This window comes from Hippocampus guttulatus, chromosome 1 (assembly GCF_054856545.1).
Source record: "Hippocampus guttulatus isolate MCC_2025c chromosome 1, RoL_Hgut_1.0, whole genome shotgun sequence".
Classification (NCBI taxonomy): Eukaryota; Metazoa; Chordata; class Actinopteri; order Syngnathiformes; family Syngnathidae; genus Hippocampus; species Hippocampus guttulatus.
The window spans coordinates 851144-871156 of record NC_141261.1 but is presented as its reverse complement, the minus strand read 5'-3'; the positions used below and the strand labels follow the sequence as shown (position 1 = coordinate 871156).

General features: G+C 41.9%; 2 protein-coding genes across 2 annotated transcripts; both read right to left on the bottom strand.

Moving 5' to 3' along the window:
* Nucleotides 1-555: 555 nt before the first annotated feature.
* pwp2h (PWP2 small subunit processome component) lies at nucleotides 556-11765 on the bottom strand. Its single transcript, XM_086118943.1, has 21 exons — nucleotides 11602-11765; nucleotides 10549-10661; nucleotides 10387-10481; nucleotides 10199-10298; nucleotides 9970-10113; nucleotides 8564-8699; nucleotides 8237-8478; nucleotides 7988-8131; nucleotides 7841-7911; nucleotides 7636-7772; nucleotides 6835-6983; nucleotides 6608-6755; nucleotides 5499-5649; nucleotides 4705-4885; nucleotides 4479-4626; nucleotides 4279-4387; nucleotides 3442-3507; nucleotides 3125-3343; nucleotides 1509-1659; nucleotides 1362-1436; nucleotides 556-808 (listed from the first exon to the last, which is right to left on the bottom strand). Exons 1-21 carry the CDS (start codon nucleotides 11617-11619, stop codon nucleotides 625-627), a joined length of 2781 nt encoding a protein of 926 aa, XP_085975069.1. The 5' UTR covers nucleotides 11620-11765; the 3' UTR covers nucleotides 556-624.
* Nucleotides 11766-12803: 1038 nt separating this feature from the next.
* pjvk (pejvakin) lies at nucleotides 12804-15887 on the bottom strand. Its single transcript, XM_086130303.1, has 6 exons — nucleotides 15674-15887; nucleotides 15400-15595; nucleotides 14863-15004; nucleotides 14177-14294; nucleotides 13168-13311; nucleotides 12804-13105 (listed from the first exon to the last, which is right to left on the bottom strand). The coding sequence occupies exons 1-6, from the start codon at nucleotides 15885-15887 to the stop codon at nucleotides 12804-12806; spliced, it is 1116 nt and encodes a 371-aa protein (XP_085986429.1).
* Between the last annotated feature and the right edge of the window lie 4126 nt (nucleotides 15888-20013).

Below are 20013 nucleotides of genomic sequence, written 5' to 3'. Positions count from 1 at the left end.
AGGGACAACTCAGACAGGAAAGTTTGGAGAAAAAGTTAGAGAGGCCAGACTGAGATGGTTTGGACATGTACAGAGGAGGGAAAGTGGATACATTGGTAGGAGAATGTTAGAGATGGAGCTACCAGGTAGGAGACAGAGAGGAAGGCCAAAGAGGAGATTCATGGATGCAGTGAGGGAAGACATGCAGGTAGTTGGAGTAAGAGTAGAGGATGCAGAGAACAGGGAAAGATGGAAATTAATGACTCGCCGTGGCAACCCCTGAAAAGGGACACGCCGAAAGGAGAAGAAGAATTAGTCATATCACAACTGTCATTTTAACATTTTTAGAATTCAGAAAATCTATTTTTAATTTTAACACTTTAGCCATAGCCCTGCGATTGGCTGGCGACCAGCTCAGGGTGTCCCCCGCCTACTGCCCGAAGACAGCTGGGATAGGTTTCAGCACGCCCCGCAACCCTTGTGAGGATAAGCAGATTAGAAAATGGATGGATGGATGGATGGACTTTAGCCAGATAAAATATTGGATGCAACCTTTTTAGAAATGCACAACTCACCTTTATATATGATACATTTATTTAAAAGAGAAAAGCAAAAGCTTTTACAATTGTGGCATTGATGCAAAGTCTACAGTATCATCTCTTCATCTTCCAAGTTGGCCTGGTTCATCTCCTCAGACTGTTCTTGATCATCATCATCATCATCATCCTCCTGGCTATTCTCCTCCTCCTCCTGCCCTAATGCCCTCTTCATGCCCCTCTGCTTGGACAGGGCCACAGCATAGTGGATGTTGTACAGGTTGAAGTCACAGCTGAAGAATGAAATCAAGGACAAATCAAAATTAGTTTTCAGATTTAAATCCATTTGGAATTTTATAGACCAGGTGTGTCACAGTCACTTCTATCACAGGCCACCGTGTAGTCATGGCTTCTCAAAGAGAGCTGGTATGAGTGAGTGTGTGTGTGTTTATGTTAAATCACCTCAATGTATTCTGTATACACAGTGGACCGTGTATTTGTTATTATAAATATTTTGAACAATGTATTACGTTTCCAATCGAAGTAATGGAATTTAGTGACAACTACATATGCATTCTATTGTTCAATTCAATTTATAGTAAGGTAAAAAAATTGAAGATGATTGCAAACTTTGTTACAGGTTTCTGCTCAAATGAAAAAGATATATTTGAAAAAAAAATATTTAGCAAGAACCACGAATGAGAAACATTTAATTTGCTTTGGCGGGCCAGAAATAAATTGATGTGGCGAGCGATCTGGTCCCGGGGCCTTGAGTTTGACACATGATGACAACAAAAGGGCGATGATGATGATGATTAAGTTGATTATCATAATGATGAGACTTACAGTTTGGCCAGGTTGTCCCAGTGTCTCTGGATGCTCTTCTGCAAAGCTTGCAATGTGGGCAGTATGGCTGCTGATCTACACATCAAACACTACTGTGAGATCTTGTACTGCACTCTGCATTCAACTGAATTGAGAGCGGGAGCAAACCTGTTCTTGAGCTTTTGTCCATGCAACATGAGCAGGCTCTGAGCCCAAGTCATGTAGAACTGCAAGTGACCCGACTTCTCCAAACATGCTGCCACGAAGCCCAGCAACTTCTCCACATAAATGTCAGGGAGCGTCCCACAAACGACCGGAACTGGAAGAGAAAACACGTTGTTACATTGCACGCAATACAGCTGTGGAGCTGCCCACTTGAAATTGTTTTATATTCCTATATTTATAGTTTCATCTGTAAATATACCACAAATTATAAATACAGGGCTCAATTCTGGGGCCTCTGCTGTTCTCGCTGTATCTGCTCCCATTGGGTTCCATCTTAAGGAAACATGGTATTCCCTTCCACTGCTATGCAGATGACTGCCAGATCTATGTCCCACTGAGCAAGAAAGACGCCTTCTCATTAAGGTCACTCCTATCCTGTCTGGAAGAAATCAAAACCTGGATGGCACAAAATTTCTTGAGATTCAATGAAAAGAAGACAGAGGTGATATTGTTTGGTCCCAGTGGCCCTTGTACATTCCATCCTGTAGACTTGGGCCCCCTGTCTCCTTATCTTAAGTCAACAGTCTCAAACTTGGGCCTTAAACTGGACAGTGATTTCAAACTCGATCGGCAAATTGGTGCCGTTGTTAAATCCGGCTTCTTTCACCTTAGACAGCTGGCCAAAATAAAACCTCTCCTCTCACATGAACACTTTGAGACAGTAATTCATGCCTTTGTCACATCCCGGCTCGATTACTGCAATGCCCTTTACTTTGGAGTCAGCCAGTCCTCCATTAAGCGCCTTCAGCTGGTCCAGAATGCCGCCGCTCGCCTCTTGACTGGTACTCGTAAGAGGGAGCACATAACTCCTACTCTGGCATCCCTTCACTGGCTCCCCATTCATTTTAGAGTTATTTTCAAGATCCTCTTATTTGTTTTCAAATCTCTGAATAATCTCGCGCCACCTTACCTCTCTGAGCTCATCCGCCCCTACACACCTGCCCGGCGCCTCAGGTCTGTGGACCAGACTTTATTAGAAGTACCAAGAACTAAACTGAGGCTCAGAGGGGATCGAGCCTTTTCTGTTGCTGGTCCCTCTCTCTGGAATGACCTCCCACTAAACATTCGGCAAGCCTCCTCGCTGCCCATCTTCAAAACCCTCCTCAAAACTCACTTGTATTCTTTGGCATTCGACTCAGCATGACTTAGATTTGTTCTTGGTTTTACTGTTTGGTGCTTTCTACCGCCTTTATTACCGATTTGTCTTACTGTTTATTGTGCATGTTAAATTGCTCCATGTACAGCACTTTGTATGCAGCGATGGCTGTTTGAAAGTGCTCTATAAATACTGTTGACTTGACTTGACAAATATTGATACCAAAGTACTAAGAAAAAATGACACACAATTACATTACTCTTAACAATAAATAGATTTATAAATTATTTGATTTATCACTGTAACACACTTCCTTGACACCAATTACTAATTTACTGTTTGCTAGGGTTTGGTGCAATCTTGTGGCCAGTAGAGTGTAAAAAGAAAAGGCACCAAAAAATGCAAACAAGTGAATTTGATAATAGCAAGCACGGCGAGGCAGAGTTCAAAGTAGTTCACTCACTCTGCTCGTGCGGCACCGTCTCTAGCACCTCCTGTTTGAGAGCCTTTTCATTGAGTCGGAATGCCAAAACGATGGCAGCCGCCCACTCCTGATGCCGCAACTGTTTGCGTATGCTGGCCGGTGTTACGTCTAAATCAAGGTCATAGGGGTCAAAGACCAAAGATCCGTCGAGAGAGTAGATGAGCAGGCCTTCGGTGGTTGTGGCCGCCCAACTGCACCCTGAAAAGGGAAGTCAAGACAAACCGCGTCAAAGCCGAGATTTTTTCCCCGATATATCTTTTTTAATACATTTGATTTATATGTCTTCTGTCACATACCTGTTGGAGAGAAGCGCAACGAACTGACTCGGATCTCGGGCTTAAAGTGTCTGGAACTCATATCACCTTGGGGGTGTAGACAAAATGTTCAAATTGTATATACATATACAGGTACATGAATGTCACAAATAAGAAGGAGTTCCACCACAAAGCCTAACAATCATGCCAGCTAGTGGTAGATTCTTTCCTTCCAGGTAGTTCTGGGGACTACGACCAGGAGCCACTTAGCAGCTCGCCACCTGGTTTTGAATAAGTCAGCATAGGGTCAAATAACATGCCTAACATCAATCCATCTCGTATCTGAACTGCTTGTCATGGTGTTTTTATAACAATGCACTTCACCGCTCATTTTTACAACAGAAAACGTGACTTACGAGTTCAATTCGTTGAGTGACCAAGCTTGCTGATGTTTTCACCTTTTCCTCAGAAGAAACCAAGCAGGAAGCTGTGCTGACTACTCGAGGGACTGGTTCCATCACTCTTATAATCTCTAAGTACCGTACTGCATTTCAAATCAACATTCCCCATTGAAATGAAGTGAAATGGCATCAACCCATTCCAGTCCCTCAAAAAACACCAATATCTTTCTTTTGTGTTCTTCTAAAACAAAATAGCATTGTATTTTATTAAAAAAAAAAACATGCCGTGTTTGAACTGATGTCCACGGAGATGTTAGTGCACATCAATAAAACCAGAGCTCTCAACTGCTTCATTTGATCTCTTTTAGTTAATGGTGAGAGATGGGGTAGACCCACGATAGAATATGCAACCATCATTGTCAAAGATGATGTCAACAATGCGTCTTGGTAAGCGAGGTAATCAAAGCCGACATCTTACCCCTCTTCACTCCAGGGAGACTAATGCTGACCCCGTCTTTGTCTCCGGCTCCCTCGTCCACCAGAGCGAGACTGCCAAACTCCGTCATCTTACGTCGGTCCAGGAACTCCTGAAGATAGGATACGAGCACCTCCGTCAAACACCAGTGCTCTCATATCAGCCTCAGCGAATCTTCCATGCTGCTAAATGTGCAGTCGGACCTCCATGGCGTCAAAGGACAAGTTGCACGAGATCTCAAACTTCTTCAAGAGCATCTGTTCCTTGACGTTGTAGATGCAGACAAACTTGGATTGGCCGCCACTTAGAATGGAATCCCCGTCAGCAGAGTAACACAGTGATGTGAAGCACCTAGATGCGGCACAAGTGACATTTTAGCATTCGCTGGGGGAGCGTGACTTGAAGAAGGGAGGAGGTCTAGTCATTCACTTGGCCTTGGACAACTGCTTCGCGGTGACTTTATCAGACTCTTTGCGGCCCATCTCCAGGTCATGACGTCCCGCCACTGAGCGGACCTGTGTCGCCGTGTTGGGGTTCCAGAAGGAGATTTCTCCATTCAGCGTGGCCACTGCCAGCTCTTCACCATCGGGGCGGTAAGTCACTGACAAAGCTGAAGTGACCAAACAGAATAATAAGGAAGCAAATAACAAATGAAGAGTTTTTATTTAACCTTCTTGTCCCTCTGTCTAGTCATCAGTGTCTACCTTGCTTATTTTGTAACCATTTTAGCGGTGTTAATGCAAATGTAATAAAACCTTTCCAGCGGTGGGCATTTTTGTCTTAATTTGTCGTCTCCAACTTCAGCTTTTTTTAAATATATCATAAATTTGTCAACGGACATCAAAATTCCACATAAATAGCTGAAGTGGAACCTTATTCGGAAGAAAAGTCTGAGCAGCAGAAAAGGTTATCTTGACTTGACTTTTGTAATCAATTCATTTTTTTTACTGAATGTATTTGTTATAGAAGGCAACTGATGTGCTTATTCCATGTATCTCCGACAAAAAAATACACAAGAACGGTCGCTTCTTCTCACATTGCTATTTTAAGCTAATAATTATTGATACTAGTTAAAAACGCTGTGCAGTAAAAGAAGCAAAAATGTTACAGCATCTTAAAAATTTCAGAATATGCCGTGTCAAAAATGGCCACAAACAATCTGAAAGGGCAGTCAAATCAAACAAGGCCTGACTTTTAAAGTAACATGAATGCAAATTGTTTACCATCAGTGGTGAGGTGAAGCGTCTCCTTCACTTGCCAGCTGTCCATCATGTCCCACAATCGGATGGTCCGATCCCACGAGGAACTGGCCAGGATTGACTGAACTGGACTGAAACACAAGCAGCTAACGGGACCCTCGTGGCCACCTAAAACCTGACCAATCACAGGAAGCGTAGGGATAACGTTTGCATTTACACTCATTCAGATTTGACACCTTTTGACATTTCAAAGCAATTCATCCATCCATCCATCCATTTTCCGAACCGCTTGATCCTCACTAGGGTCGCGGGGGGTGCTGGAGCCTATCCCAGCCGTCTCCGGGCAGTAGGCGGGGGACACCCTGAATCAGTTGCAAGGCCAATCACAGGGCACACAGAGACGAACAACCATCCACGCCCACACTCACACCTCAGGACAATTTAGAGTCTCCAATGAGCCTGCCATGCATGTTTTTGGAATGTGGGAGGAAACCGGAGCACCCGGAGAAAACCCACGCAGGCCCGGGGAGAACATGCAAACGCCACACAGGGAGGCCGGAGCTGGAATCGAACCCGGTACCTCTGCACTGTGAAGCCGACGTGCTAACCACTGGACTACCGGGCCGCCCCAAAGCAATTCAATATGTCATTTTTTTTACCGCGATTTTTTAAAAATCTTTCCTTACCTTCCCTATCGACTGCTGTCAGGCTGCTGAATAAAAATAATAACAATAATAATAATAATAATAATTAAATGATGTGAAAAACAAGTGTAAATAGCACTGCGATTTATCCATTTTGTATTTATATTGCACTTAATTGAACAGTGTTTTTTTTTTCTTCTTTCTACCCACATTCTTGCTGCTGTAGGCTGTAAATTTCCCCAGTGTGGGACAAATAAAGGATATCTTATCTTATCTTGAGTGCGCCAAAATGCAGACAAATGAAAATATGTCATTATTTTTGGACAGGTGCTACATTAAGCCTGGTCCAAGTCAAATTTAACCCATAAATACAATCATTTACATTATACATTTTAAATGATCTACAGGTGATAATTTGACATCAACAATTGTTTCAAGGATATTTTGTGTGTGCCTGAAAATTATGTAAGGTTTAAAGTAAGAGCGTACCTCCAGCAGTCTTCCAGTTTGCATGGACCACAGGAAAATCTCAAAGGAATCCTGAGCCCCTGCGCTCACCAGCTCCCCACTCGTATCTACTGCAAGCGTAGAGAACTGCGCGGGGCGAGGCGACGTGAACGTCCGGAAGTTTCGGTACCTGAAGCAGAAGAATGAATGTAAGTCATATGAACCGTTCAGACCTAATTTCTCATCTATCATGTCCGACGCATGACTACCTGTGAAGGTCAAACGCTCTTACAGTCCCGTCCAGAGAGGCGCTCACCACAACAAAGCCACTGGAGGTGAAGGCGACATTGGTTACGCTACTGGTGTGCTCTGTGAAGGTGACGAAGCAAAGGCAGCTGTTGGTGTTCCAGATTTTGACCTAGAAAAATGGAGAACATTCAACACCATGAGAGCTCGTTGCTGTACAAATGAAACAATTGTACCGTAAAACCTTATGAAGAATGTGTTGACATTTTTACTTTGTGTTGCACGTTAAAAAAATTGTTGTGGGTGGGATTCAGATGGGCCGTTGCTCCAGTGAAATTAAAAAACAACAACAACAAAATGAAGCAACTGTGGTACAATAATGCGCTCTGAGTCGTTGGGATAAACAGTCAAACATTCAAACACAAAATGAAAACACTCGCGGAGAGCATGGACCAGACATTCACACCGAACTAAGTGTGTGATGACTACGCCCCTGAATATTATAGTATATCTGTGTGTGTGTGTATACATTTTGGCTTAATTACATGTTATAAAACCATCCATCATCCCTTATCTGAACGACACGTTTTATTAAGGGTTAACGTGTGTTTGTATAAGCATTTTAATATATTATTCTAAATGTCTTCATTACAAACATAACAAAAAAGGTGGGGTTATTTTTTGGCTGTGTGGAATGGATTCATGGCATTTCAGAGGGAAAAATGGATTCAATATACTTGGACAGTGACTTATGAGCTTGGCGATGGAACGCATTAAACTTGCAAGTCAACTTTCCACCTCACAGTATTTGCTTTTGTACTCACTTTGCCATCATCTCCTCCTGTGGCGATGTACTGCCCGTCTGGCGAGTAAGCCAGCGACGCCAAGTTGTTAAAGTGTCCCTGCTGTTTGAAGACGTACGATTCGCTCTGCCACTCCCACACCAGAAGCTGACCCATCCCTGGAACAACAACTGCATTTAACAACAGCCAAAAGTCACACACCACCATAAAACGAATCCTCTCTCACCCGAGCAGCCAAAGGCAATCCAGTCGCCAGAGCAGTTTAGGGCCACGGAAGCAATTTTCTGGTCTGATATACTAAAAGGAGAAACACGATCATTGTGGATTAAAATGTCCCCTCGCAGGCTTTCACTGAACATCAACTGTCTCTAACCTGAGTGAGTGGATGAGGTTAACCTCCGGAAGTTCATGCAGGTGGAAGATTCCGGAGGAAAAACCTGTGACCAGGATGTGCGTGGGCTTGTGATAGGCAGCCGCTGTCAGGTTTGTAAAGTCGCGCTCCTTGTTGAAGAAGTGCCTACGAGAGCAGAGGGCGAACATTTCAGAAAGGGCATCGCGCCCCACCATCCTGTGGCGGGACTCCGACGATGTGAGAGGTCGACAAATGTGGAAGTTAACTGACTTGCTAATCTGCTTGTATTGGACTTTCTTAGTTTTCTTATCACTTTTGGACTTTCGAGCTTTCCCTCTGATGACCTCTCCCTCTTGGGCTTCCTCCCCTCTCTCTTCCTCCTCCTCCTCCTCCTCATCTTCACCCTTTCTCGGCATCTTGGGTTTGTCTGGTTTATTCTTCAAAACGAGGGAGTCCAGCTCTGTGTCACTCTCCCAGAGGCACAGAACCCCGTCCTGGCTCACCGTGTACAGCTGCAGACACACGCACACATTATTGTGGGATATTATCATTAGCTTTTGATTTATTGTGGGGAAAACAATGAAATAAAAGACTCACATCCAGACTGTCTTTCTCGAAGAAACATCCCACGATGATGTCCTTGTGTCCACCCAGCGTGTAGTAGGTCAGATTCATCCAACGCTCTGCACCAAACACCCACGTGGACATGTCCTTGCTGCCCACTACAAAACACCTGATGAAAAATACAAATCGGAGTGGGCCTTATTTAGTAAGAAGCTAAAGAGCAGGCACTACATTGCATGCTCACTGACTTGAACAGATTGGGTGTGCTGCAGCAACACATGTAAAAGTGGTGGAGACAGTCGGCAGGTGACTCTACTTCACAATAAGTGGCAGTTTGACAGATATAAAAAGTAAATATTGCTTAAAAAAAGGCTTCAATCTGTTGATTGCTACTCTCATCTGAAGGTTAAGGATAATTACACTTTGTGTACCGGAAGCAACCACGTAGCCTCTGCTACCCGACTGGTAACATACAATGGGAAACCCTATAGGCCAACAATTAACATCTACAGTGTGTGGCAATGCTGTTAGCCTTTAAGCCAGTGTTTTCTAAATTTTATTGCCCCCCAATGCACATATTTCACACAAGAAGAAAACTTAGCAAAACAACGCACAACGTTTGGATACAGCTTAATTATGTATCTTCTGTCAACTAGTGGATGAGCATTTGATTGTTTTGTCTGTTGAAAAAATGTGATTGATAGATACAATGATCTTCTTTTTTCTTTAATTCGATTTTTTTTTTTTGGTCATAATAATAGCCACTGGGTAATTTCCCACGGCATTTCTCTCAGGACACATTTATCTGTGACACACCGGTTGAGAATCACAGTTTTAAGCAATGGACATCTGAACCGCAATAGTGATGCAACGCATGCAGACAGATCATATAACAATAATCACAGGCGTACATTCTTCAAACACTGCAAAGAAAAACTGCCGCATTGAGAAGCCCCCAGGTGGCCAAGGCGCGCACACCCGAATAAGAAGGAGCTTTGATTTTATTTAATGAGGTACTAATTGTATGATTGAAAAAAAATTATATTCTAACACTGTTATTTTAAATATATGCCGCGGGCCTCTAAAATATGGACGATAGGTCGTAAATGGCCCTCGGGCCATATTTTGTTATTGAGCATCGTTTTTCAAGTTAGAAAATGTATTACATATTTCGGGGGCATTTCCATTCATTTCAGTGGGGAAAGATTATTTGAGATAAAAATGTCTTGCGTCACAAGCATTGTTAACTCGTTCAGTACCAGCCAATTCTAGACCAAGTCTGAAAAGACGTTGAAAAACGTCTTTGGGAGTGAATGAGTTAAGAACCAAATTAAACTTGGCTCTGAAGGCACCACTGTTTTCAAAACAGCCAAATTGGGTCCAGTGAGTTCTCGAGCTCTCTGCTCACTAATGTCAACGGTCTTGTTGCACTAACTTACTTGGAGTCGTCAGTCCAGTCGATGCAGGTTGTTTCATCATAGGGACCGTGGTAACTTTTGTCTAACACAAAGGCGTTGAATTCCCGCTGCTTGCCAGGAGCATGGTACATCAATGCAACATTCTCCTTCGTGACGACAAACTTTCTGTAAACCAAAAAAATAAAGCTCAGGTTGGTACTTACACATTAAATTGGTTAATGTAACTGCGCACTTTATCAGACATAGTTACCTGCCATCAGGTGAGAAGCGGATGCTATTGACAGGTTTATGAAAGTAGAAATGATGAAGGATGGCGCGTGTGATGAGACTGACCAGCAACGCTGCACCATCTGTGTAAACATACAGGATTTGTTTTAGTGTTTTAACTATCACATGTTTCTGCAAAATATGAGACAAAAGAAAAATCTGTGGTCTGACCTTCATCAACCACGATTGCCACGTTCCCATTCGGTGAGATTCCCACGCATGTAATGTTCTTTGCAGTGCAGACTGGTAATGTCACCGATGTGTTGCTGAAGAATAGACGTATTACTTCCCTTTTCAATGTTTTATAAATGGCGTACGACACACAACACTTACTTTTTGAGGTCAAAGATGGAGATTCGATTTCCAACTGGACTGATTACAGCGTTGCCGTCCTTAGAGAAACTTAGATTCCCCTGACGATAGACAGCTCCGAGCAGATTTGAAAACTTAATGAGAAAGGATTTTCAATTTTCAGTTTTCAATTTTTTCAACATAGTCAAAATGTTCAACAATGCAAGGCAAGCAATCAATTCTGTTTGTCAGTGGTGGGGGAGTAACTTAACGTTACTTAAGTATTTCTTTTTCTGACAACATTTTACTTTTACCTAAAACATTTTAAAACACATCTGTACATTCTTGGGACTAATTATTCTTTTAAAAAAGGTGTTTCTTTTTATACCGCTGCAGAAGACAACGATGCAACGTATATGAAAGCATGGTATGATCAACCAAAGTTAAGTTCTTGGTTGATTGAGATCTTAAGATCTTATAGAGGGGAAAACGTTAGGACAGCTGTGTCATCATGAAATGTGAACCGGTGACCAATGACCCCTAAGATTTGGAGACGCTTGCTATTCCTTACCTAAAGAGGATTTCTTTTTTCGTCAGAAAAAGGAAATTAACGCTGGTAGCTATTTTGTGTATTGACAGGTGTATAACAGAATTGTTACAAAAAGAAAAAACTCGTTGGTACTTAAGTAAGTTTCAGAGTCTGTACTTTTACTCAGGAGTTGAACCAGTACCATCAACGTAATTTTTACAAAAGTATCCGTCCTGGTATTTAACTGGGAGTACTTTTTCAGTTTGAATATTTATTCATATGAGTATCTGTCCTCCTACTTGAACAATTGAAAAAGTGCGAATACTTTTGATTTCATCTGGTGCCGAATGAAATGGTAACAGCACCGTAACAACACGGTGACGATGGGCTTGCTAACACGCATTTGGTAAATTAGTGAGCCGAACTTCAGCGTTGATTTATGAGATTGTTTTGTAGTGAGCGGATGAATATATCACAACAAAAGAGCCAGTATAATTAACATTTTGATTCTTCTGAGGAACGCTCTGGCCCAACTTCTACCGACCGAGCAAAGAATCGTCACTCACCTTATATGCAAACTTCATTTTGCTCGATATCCCTCGAATGGACTGTCCTGTATGGTCAATTTAATGCTGTGCAAATGTACAGGGGAATATTAATAAAAGATCTCACGATGACACACATGCTTGTTCATCTTGCGCCGCTCGCACGTGTTTACATTGTGTTGACACTTGTAACTTCCGCCTGTAGTTGAGTCACAGGGATATATATGCGCCATCTGGCGGCAAGGAGGACCGACACTCGGTCAAAATGAAAATGTAGAAGAAAAATCCAATGTTTTATAAGTATCAAAAGATTTTAACATATACCAAAACACTGGTGAGGTTCGTAAAGTTTGGTACTTTTATTTGAAATTCTTTAACTGGATGTATATCATTTTGGCATGCACAAATGCACACACACTTGCATGTGTGTGCATTTTTTTAGTTCATATGTGTGTAGTTAGATGTGTTCACTTTGTCAAACAGAAATATTAATTGTTAAAAAATATATGTATATATATATATATATATATATATATATATATATATATACTGTATGTATATATATATATATATATATATATATACATATATACAGTATATATAATTTTTTCTGAAATTCATAAAATATTTGTAAAACAGTCAGCTTTCTAGCTGAAACAGTTTGCTATGTGCTCATAAAATGATAACATTAGATAAAAATGTCCATTCTGTCATTGTCCACGTCAACAAGCTCACACTTATTTTTGCAAGTGCATTGTGTGCTCATTGTTAATTCATATTCAAAAAAGAGTGATTGAGTGATGAATTTGCATTTCTCAGAGCGTAACATCAACTTAATACTTTGTACCTTGAATATGGACTCCAATGGGAAATCATTTTTGTTTGGGCATGATTAACTAGCAAAATACCATCTCTCGCAAGACTGAAGTATTTAGTATAAGGATGTGTAGGGCGAAATGCAGGGGAAAAAAATAAATGCGTAGCTATCACAGGCAGTTCGGTATGTTTGATGTTGTACCAAGCCTTGCTCGTTGTTCTGAAGAGAGCCAACAGTGAGAAGTCCCAATGCTCGTATTTCTTTAGTATTTGCGAAAGCAGCTTATTTTTGTCTTTAGATTTATCGCAATAGAGTAGGTCATGTTCAGGGCAGTACGGTGGTGATTAGTTACTCTTATTTGTGGAACAACAGAAATATTTCATCCTGAAAACAAAAGCAAACTTCATCACTTAAGAGTTTTGTGCCAGAGGTCAAAGCAGGGTACAACATGCAGCCGTACATATTTTTGCCCACCAAACGAGCATTCCACACAGCCATAGACAGTTTCTCTTTTTTGATTGCCCATGCCGCACAGTGCACATGGCCCCTTGGGGATGTTGTGTTTCAGGAGATTGACGCGCGTGTGGGAGCTTTCCCTCAGGTAGCTGGTGGAGATGTCGGTCATGCTGGCGGCTTTCTCGTAGTAGTCAGTCAGCGAGTCATCCATGAAGGTATCAGAGTGAGTGAGCTCTTCCATTGTTCTGTCATCTGCATGCACAAAAAGCATCTTGTCAAGACATGGTGGGAAAATGAATCAGTCGCTACGGCACCTGCTCTGAAGGGGTTCCCATAGATGATGCCTGACAGGAAGCGGCGCAGTCGGCCCATTGAGAAATGACCGATGAAGCCCCCCAGCTGCTCCCTGCTTTGCTCCTGTTCAAATCCACCTTGAGATCCCGGTGCAACGCAGATATCTGATCGAGCAAAAGAACAAATAGTATAGTGAACTTACTATAGTTGCTTACATACTTAAATAGACTTCCTGATCTCCTAAGGAGTGGTGTCAAACCTTTTATACCAAATAGCACCTACAAATAATTGTTCATTAATAATGAGACAGAAATTTTATTCAGTGTTTTACCACTGTAACAATATGCGCAAATTGAAAATTAACAGTGTACTCAAACATAGGAAACAAAAAAAAAACATCTCTTGATAATGATGCAATTAAAATATTTTACTCCTAAAAGCTCAGTAAAAAATGTCCCAGAATAAAAATTTAAAACAAACCATTCTGTGTGTTAGTTGTCACACACGGACACATAATCAGCAAGGCAGTCTACAAGTGGACACTTTACAGCAGCCAACTTTATATGATGCCCAAGTGGAGATCTTCTTGCAGTCTGTATAAACGTACTTTGCACACGCCAATCTTCTGCATGGACTCCAATGAGTCATTTCAGCTGTGCACAATTTAAAAGGAATGAGAGGGGCTTCTTCGATTGACCAGGAATCAAGTTGGTTGTGTTCACTCCCACAATGGCGCAAATGCCCATTTTGAACTGCGCTCGTGTACGAAAAGACCATCAAATCGCACTTTGCGCTAGACTAACGGCAAGCACAAAATACTCTGTGTGTAGAAGAGCCTTCAGTGAAATACACATGAGTTTTTCATGTGACCTTGTAATTAGGAACCCATCATTTCAAACATAACACACTTCTCATATTTGAGGTGACTCACTGCCTTTCATCTTAATTCCAGAGCAAAACACTTTTACTTGAGAAGTGCACTTACAGGCTTGATTGTGTGTTGGTTAATGATGCGCGTGACCCTCTTACCGAGTCGCCCATCGAGTCGAACAAACAGCTCGCAGATGCTGAAGGCGATGGTGGTGTGAGCCGGGATGACAATGGCCTTATCTCGGCCTTTTGGGTTCCTGCCATCATCTATCTGAAACTGCAGCAAAAAAAACAAACAAACAAAAACAAACACGAAAGATCCATTTTAAGGTCATTTATATATACATGTATATATATATATATATATATATATTCCATTTTAAGGTCATTTATATATACATGTATATATATATGTATATATATATATATATATATATATATATATATATATATATATATATATATATATATATATATCCTTCAAACATAAGATGGGTACTGCCCCAAAACTGAATGATTTCAACCACGGAGTTCTAAGTGGATGTTGAGCCAAACTGAATGAAATAATCTATCTATCTATCTATCTATCTATCTATCTATCTATCTATCTATCTATCTATCTATCTATCTATCTATCTATCTATCTATCTATCTATCTATCTATCTATCTATCTATCTATCTATCTATCTATCTATCCATCCATCCATCCATCCATCCATCCATCCATCCATCCATCCATCCATCCATCCATCCATCCATCCATCTATCTATCTATCTATCTATCTATCTATCTATCTATCTATCTAGATATATACCTGGGGAACAGTGAAGGATTTGTGTTTACCCTCATGGTGGCCCTCCTCATGCCAGCGTGGACCGTCAGAGAGCACTGGCGAGTGGTGCGTATGCTCTCCATGACGACACACAGGACACTCCATCCGTTGTCCCTAGATTGGCGGACCAGGCAGTGTTCCACATCCACTTTCCTTTAAAGCAGTTAATTTTCAGTACTGTGATTGTTTTCTATAAAGTCTTGTTGGTGGTTATGCATTAAACCTGGAAAATACTGGAGGGGCTTAACAGGAGCTAGACCGATTTCTGACAGGGCTATAGCATCCCTTAGCCCCAGTGTAGCGCCTTCCCTGCTCCAATGTCCTCAATTTCCGTCAGTGTAGAATAACATAATCATTTATTCAGGGAAGTCCACTTCTCATATTCCTTCAGTCACAAGTATGTCAAACATCAATCGCATGTCTGACCTTCAGTTCAATTGAGAAAAAGATGTTGGTTTTTTTGGCCTACGATCATAGTTTGCCATATGTCGGAAAAAAAATAATTTGATGATTTTCAGATCTGGTGTGAATGAATCTGATTGCAATACCTGGAGTTGAGTTCCCTCAGCAATGTCGGAACTTCCACCTCGTGTTTGGTCACAATGCCAAAGGAAGCTTTGACGGCCACCGAGTCGGAGCCGCTTACGTTGAAGCCCACGTCGTTGATGAGGTGGTTTCCAAGGCGACCGTTGAGGGCCACGTCCGATTTGTCCTCATAGTTGAGAAGCTGATATGAGGATACACCTGATGAAAGTAAACCCCCTTTAATAACTCGCTTACGGTGTCTTCAGACTTTGGACCTGCTCCTCACATTCTCTCTACCTGCTGCGATCTCCTTCTCCCCTACCAGGATATCTTTGAGGGAGAATGCAGTGGAGGCATATTTGTTTTTTTTCTTCCAGAAACGCCTCTTTCTCTTCCTGGTGACAAGGCTGAGTGGCTGATAGCGGTCGGCCTCACTCAGGCTCGGGACGGGGATCAACCTCCCAGTGTCGCCCACCTGCTTGACAAAGTTCTTGGTCGCCGCTGCAAACATCTCAAATATAGAACCTGAAGCTCAGACTATCCCTGCGTCTCACGTTGGCTGTTAAATAATGCGGTGGTTGCAAGGTAATATCTGTGATCACCTGGTCACCATGGGGCTGTAACTTCCTGTCACGTGACCCCATGTTCTGGAAAAAATACATTATGCAGATTTTAAGTGCAAATGTATGACAGGAGAAGACATTTTTTTGCACTGATAGTTTAATGAATGGATGAATTCTTCATTTTGAACATGTGTGAGAGTGACATAAGAAAGAAACACTTAAAACAGACAAAATGAATTTAAGATAAAATAAAACCTAAAAAACAACAACAAAAAAATTTGAGCTCAGTGGCAAAAAAAAAAAAAAATAATGTGGAAATAATACTGGGCTTTTTTTCTGAAAAGCATCCAGACTTTCAATCTTGAGATGACACAATGCTACAACGGCTCCCACAGAGTCGAGAAGGGGATGGAGTTATTTTGCACTTCTAAAATAGTTGAAGTCGTCAGCTCTTTTCAACACTTTGAATTGGTGAATAACTTCTAAAGACAATAGGCCATGTGGTGACTGGTAATCAGTCGTAGGTGATCAAATATGAAATTGGCCATATTTGGGCATATATAAGGGTTCTTTCCAACATTTTTGACATGCAGTATGTCATTTACTGTACATATATGTATTTTTGGCTTCACTGCTTTCAGGCTTTTCTTTGACAATCCCTCTGTAATTTTGTTTGTTTTTAGAATTGCATGGATGTATTGCACATAAATGCCCCAGGGCCCGTGGACTCCTGACACCCTCTATAAAACAGTGCAATCGTCTCCCCGCCCCAAAAGCTGACCAGTTGATTAACTGGCAGGTTTTTTTTTAATTTATGTCTTGATGTCAATTCTTAATTGTACTTCATTGCGCTACAAATGTAATGATGTCATCTTCCTAATTTTTCCATCACTGCCTCTCCTGCCTTGCCCCTTTGATACTCCCATCTTGGCATCATCATACACCAAAAGGATGATGCAACTTGCGCACAGTAAGTAGTAGTACATACAAGGCCGATCAAATGTTTGAACACATCTTCTCAATTGTAGCATGACCAAGTGGGTCCAAATATTTTACTGGTGCTGTACTTACAAATAATGCAGTGTAAATATCAGTGTCCACATCAAAATGAACAGAAATACAGCCAGTCAGCCAATGAAAAGAATCCACAAAACACTGATGTGTTGAATCTTGTCACTGCAAATCATGGTCAAAGGTCATGCATAATAAATCCTTTATTTATTTCTTTATTTATTTTTTGCCCCATCTTTCAAAATTTGTATTTGATCCTGGAGGATTTTCACGCAGCCTTTAATTCGTGCGTTGTTCAAAGACTAGAGTGGCGTCTGCCAGGGAGGTTGGCCCTCAAGCGAAGCGACAATGAATAAGGAGGAGGAGGCGTGAGGAAGACGCAGTTAGGAGGAGGAGGAGGAGGAGGAGCCCAGCACCTCCGGGAGTCCGGTGCACTCAGGGATATTCTGATCTTTCGGGCTGGATGCTGTAGCTCGGGGTCGGCCTCTTCTGAGCGTGTGTGTGTTTGTGTGTGAGGTCCTTGCATGCCTGGCGTGCAAAGATGGGCCCCTCCGTGCACATGAGGATTACTGTACTCCTGGCTGCCATCTCCCTAACTCAGGTGATTACTGTCTCCTGCCAGGAAAACCCCAAGAACGGTGAGTAGCTTCCCTTCATCTGAGGGCCTCTTACAAAGTAGCAGACCATGTTTTTTAGCATGATTTGTCTCTTTGCCAACTGTGATTTTATGGAGACGACTTATTTTATTTGATGGATATCTATCATGACTTAAATTTGTGGGGTTTTTCCTGACACCAGTATGGAGTAGTGTTTTTGCCTCGCATTCGAGAGGGTCTAGGTTCAAATCTCAACAAAATAAGCACATAGTGTAATGTTTTTGCAAGAAAATTACCATTCAAAGATGCCACAAAACTGCCGAACAAGAAACCAGCATTAAGTGCAAGAATTCATTTTGTACATTTATTCCCATAAATCAACTCTTTCATCATTTTAATATTATTGAGGTCCTATGTTTGTCCTCCAAATCATTCCAAATGTGCGAAAATTTAGTAGGCCTACTCAGGTTGTAGTACAGGGCAGCATAAGACCCAGTGTATGGGCAACTAAGACATGGATGCCATCTGGTGTTGATTGTTGATATTACAACTCAAAACGACAGTTGACACCTGCATATTCCCAGTTTTGGGTGAACGCCATCGATTGACCAATTTTAGGTAAAATCTAGGCTTCCCACAACACCATTGAACACCCACACGGCATAAAAAATGGATGGATTTATTGTTCCCCCCATCCCGTATTTCCTCTCACCATTTTGAGGAGATTCGAAGGCACATCCCAAAAACGAATAGGATTAAGACTCTGCTTTTTATTCATTTATTTTTAACTTTTGCTTTGAGGCTACCTGCATCACAGTGATGTCATTTGTGACGTCATGTAAAGAGAATCAAAATTAATGTTCGGTGGTGGCACAGGGAAGAGGAGGTGGGGTCACAGGTCTCATTCTCATCCATTGGGCAATTGTCCCTTAAGTTTTACAAGTGGACTTTTTAGGTTGTTGATGAAGCTACACATTTGATGTGCAGGACTAAAACCACATTCAAATCAAAAAAGTGTGTTTTAACCTTTTGGGGGCACTTTTTCTACATCACAGAGATGCCAAGCTGAAAAAAAAAAATCGTCTCTGCTCCCACTGAGTTTATGTGCTCAGAGGAGCATGCAGGGCAGCCGGTCTATTTCAGTCGGCACCCAATGAAGGGCTTTCGAGCTCCACTCCTGTAATGATGTGGCCTCGTGGACGGGACAGACAAAAGCAGGCCACTAATTTTGGTCAGCCTTGGGCCCAGAGGCACACAAGACACACCCTGAGTGAAAGGATGCGGGATTATGTTCCACTGGAAGAGACAACGTCAATATGTCGGCCTCGTGATTTAACTCATTGCTTTCTTTGTGCTGCTCAGGTGGAGGATGGCGTTTTTAAGCAGGTGTCGCAAATGGCTCCACACGTGGGCTGGAATAAATTTCATACTTGGACTGCTGCGAAGAATTCTGGTGGCTTAGACCGCCTCGCTTATATGGCTGACAATTAAAATAATGGCACCGTGATGTCAACATTTGTTCTTTCAAATTCAGCCTTATTTGTTTTTCATTATCTTGAGAGCGGTGATCGTATTTTCAAATGTAATTCATCAGAAACACACATTCTGACTTCAAGTTTGAATTCTGCAAACAGGGAGGAAAATAATCCAGATGTAATATCGCACAAGATATACCAGATATTCTCAGTTTTACAGCGGGGGTTGCAGGACGCTCCTGCGGGCGTGGCGCACCCCACCCCCCACCCCCCCCAAAAAAGACGAACCACACGTTTCGGGCCAAAGCCAACGAATATAACATTGAGTGCGGTTTCCCCTAAAATAACTGCTGCTGGTGAGAAGGAGCGCCTTGCGCGGGGAGAGGCCTCACCACATAATTATGACCCAGATGGAAAGGCTCACAAAGCCTGCAGCAGGTGGCCACATTTTGGACAAGAGTGCCCCAAATGGACTCTCGAGTTAGTTCATTCACTAGTAGGCAATAGTTCACCCAAAACACATTTGAATTCAAAGTCCAAACATCCAAGCAATTAATATAATAATAATAATAATAATCGATTTTATTTATAAGCGCCTTTCAAGACACCCAAGGACACTTTACAATAACAAAAAACACAAAACAATACGGGTTGAGCAGCGGCAGCCAAAACGCGCCAGCGTTCACTCAACCCGAAAGTCAGAAAGAAACAAGGGAGCCATATGGCTCAAAACAAGGCTGAAATAAAATTTTCTTTAATACATGTAATCATAATTTACATCGCAGGTAGATGACATGATTCGTGCAGCCAAGAGTCAAAGTCATTGTCTAGTCAGACAGATTGCTGTCACTTGGTGAATTCTTGTCATGATGATACATGAGTTGAACCACAACTTAATTACTCCTTAATCACTAAGTTCCATCGTACACAGCAGTGGAAAGCCCCCGTCAAGTTCACTGTGTGCACGCCCTCTGTGATTCTCTGTAAATGTT

Bases quoted from the DNA above. Each gene is read 5' to 3' on its own strand.
- pwp2h (XM_086118943.1), bottom strand. The intron at 10,299-10,386 runs GTCAGACCACAG...ATGTTTACACAG, and splicing joins GGCAATCGTGGTTGATGAAG to ATGGTGCAGCGTTGCTGGTC. The intron at 3,508-4,278 runs GTAAGATGTCGG...TACACCCCCAAG, and splicing joins TCTCCCTGGAGTGAAGAGGG to GTGATATGAGTTCCAGACAC.
- pjvk (XM_086130303.1), bottom strand. From the start codon at position 15,887: ATGTTTGCAGCGGCGACCAAGAACTTTGTCAAGCAGGTGGGCGACACT. The intron at 15,005-15,399 runs GTATTGCAATCA...ACTGCTTTAAAG, and splicing joins CTGAGGGAACTCAACTCCAG to GAAAGTGGATGTGGAACACT. The intron at 13,106-13,167 runs GTGCCGTAGCGA...TTGTGCATGCAG, and splicing joins TGGGAACCCCTTCAGAGCAG to ATGACAGAACAATGGAAGAG.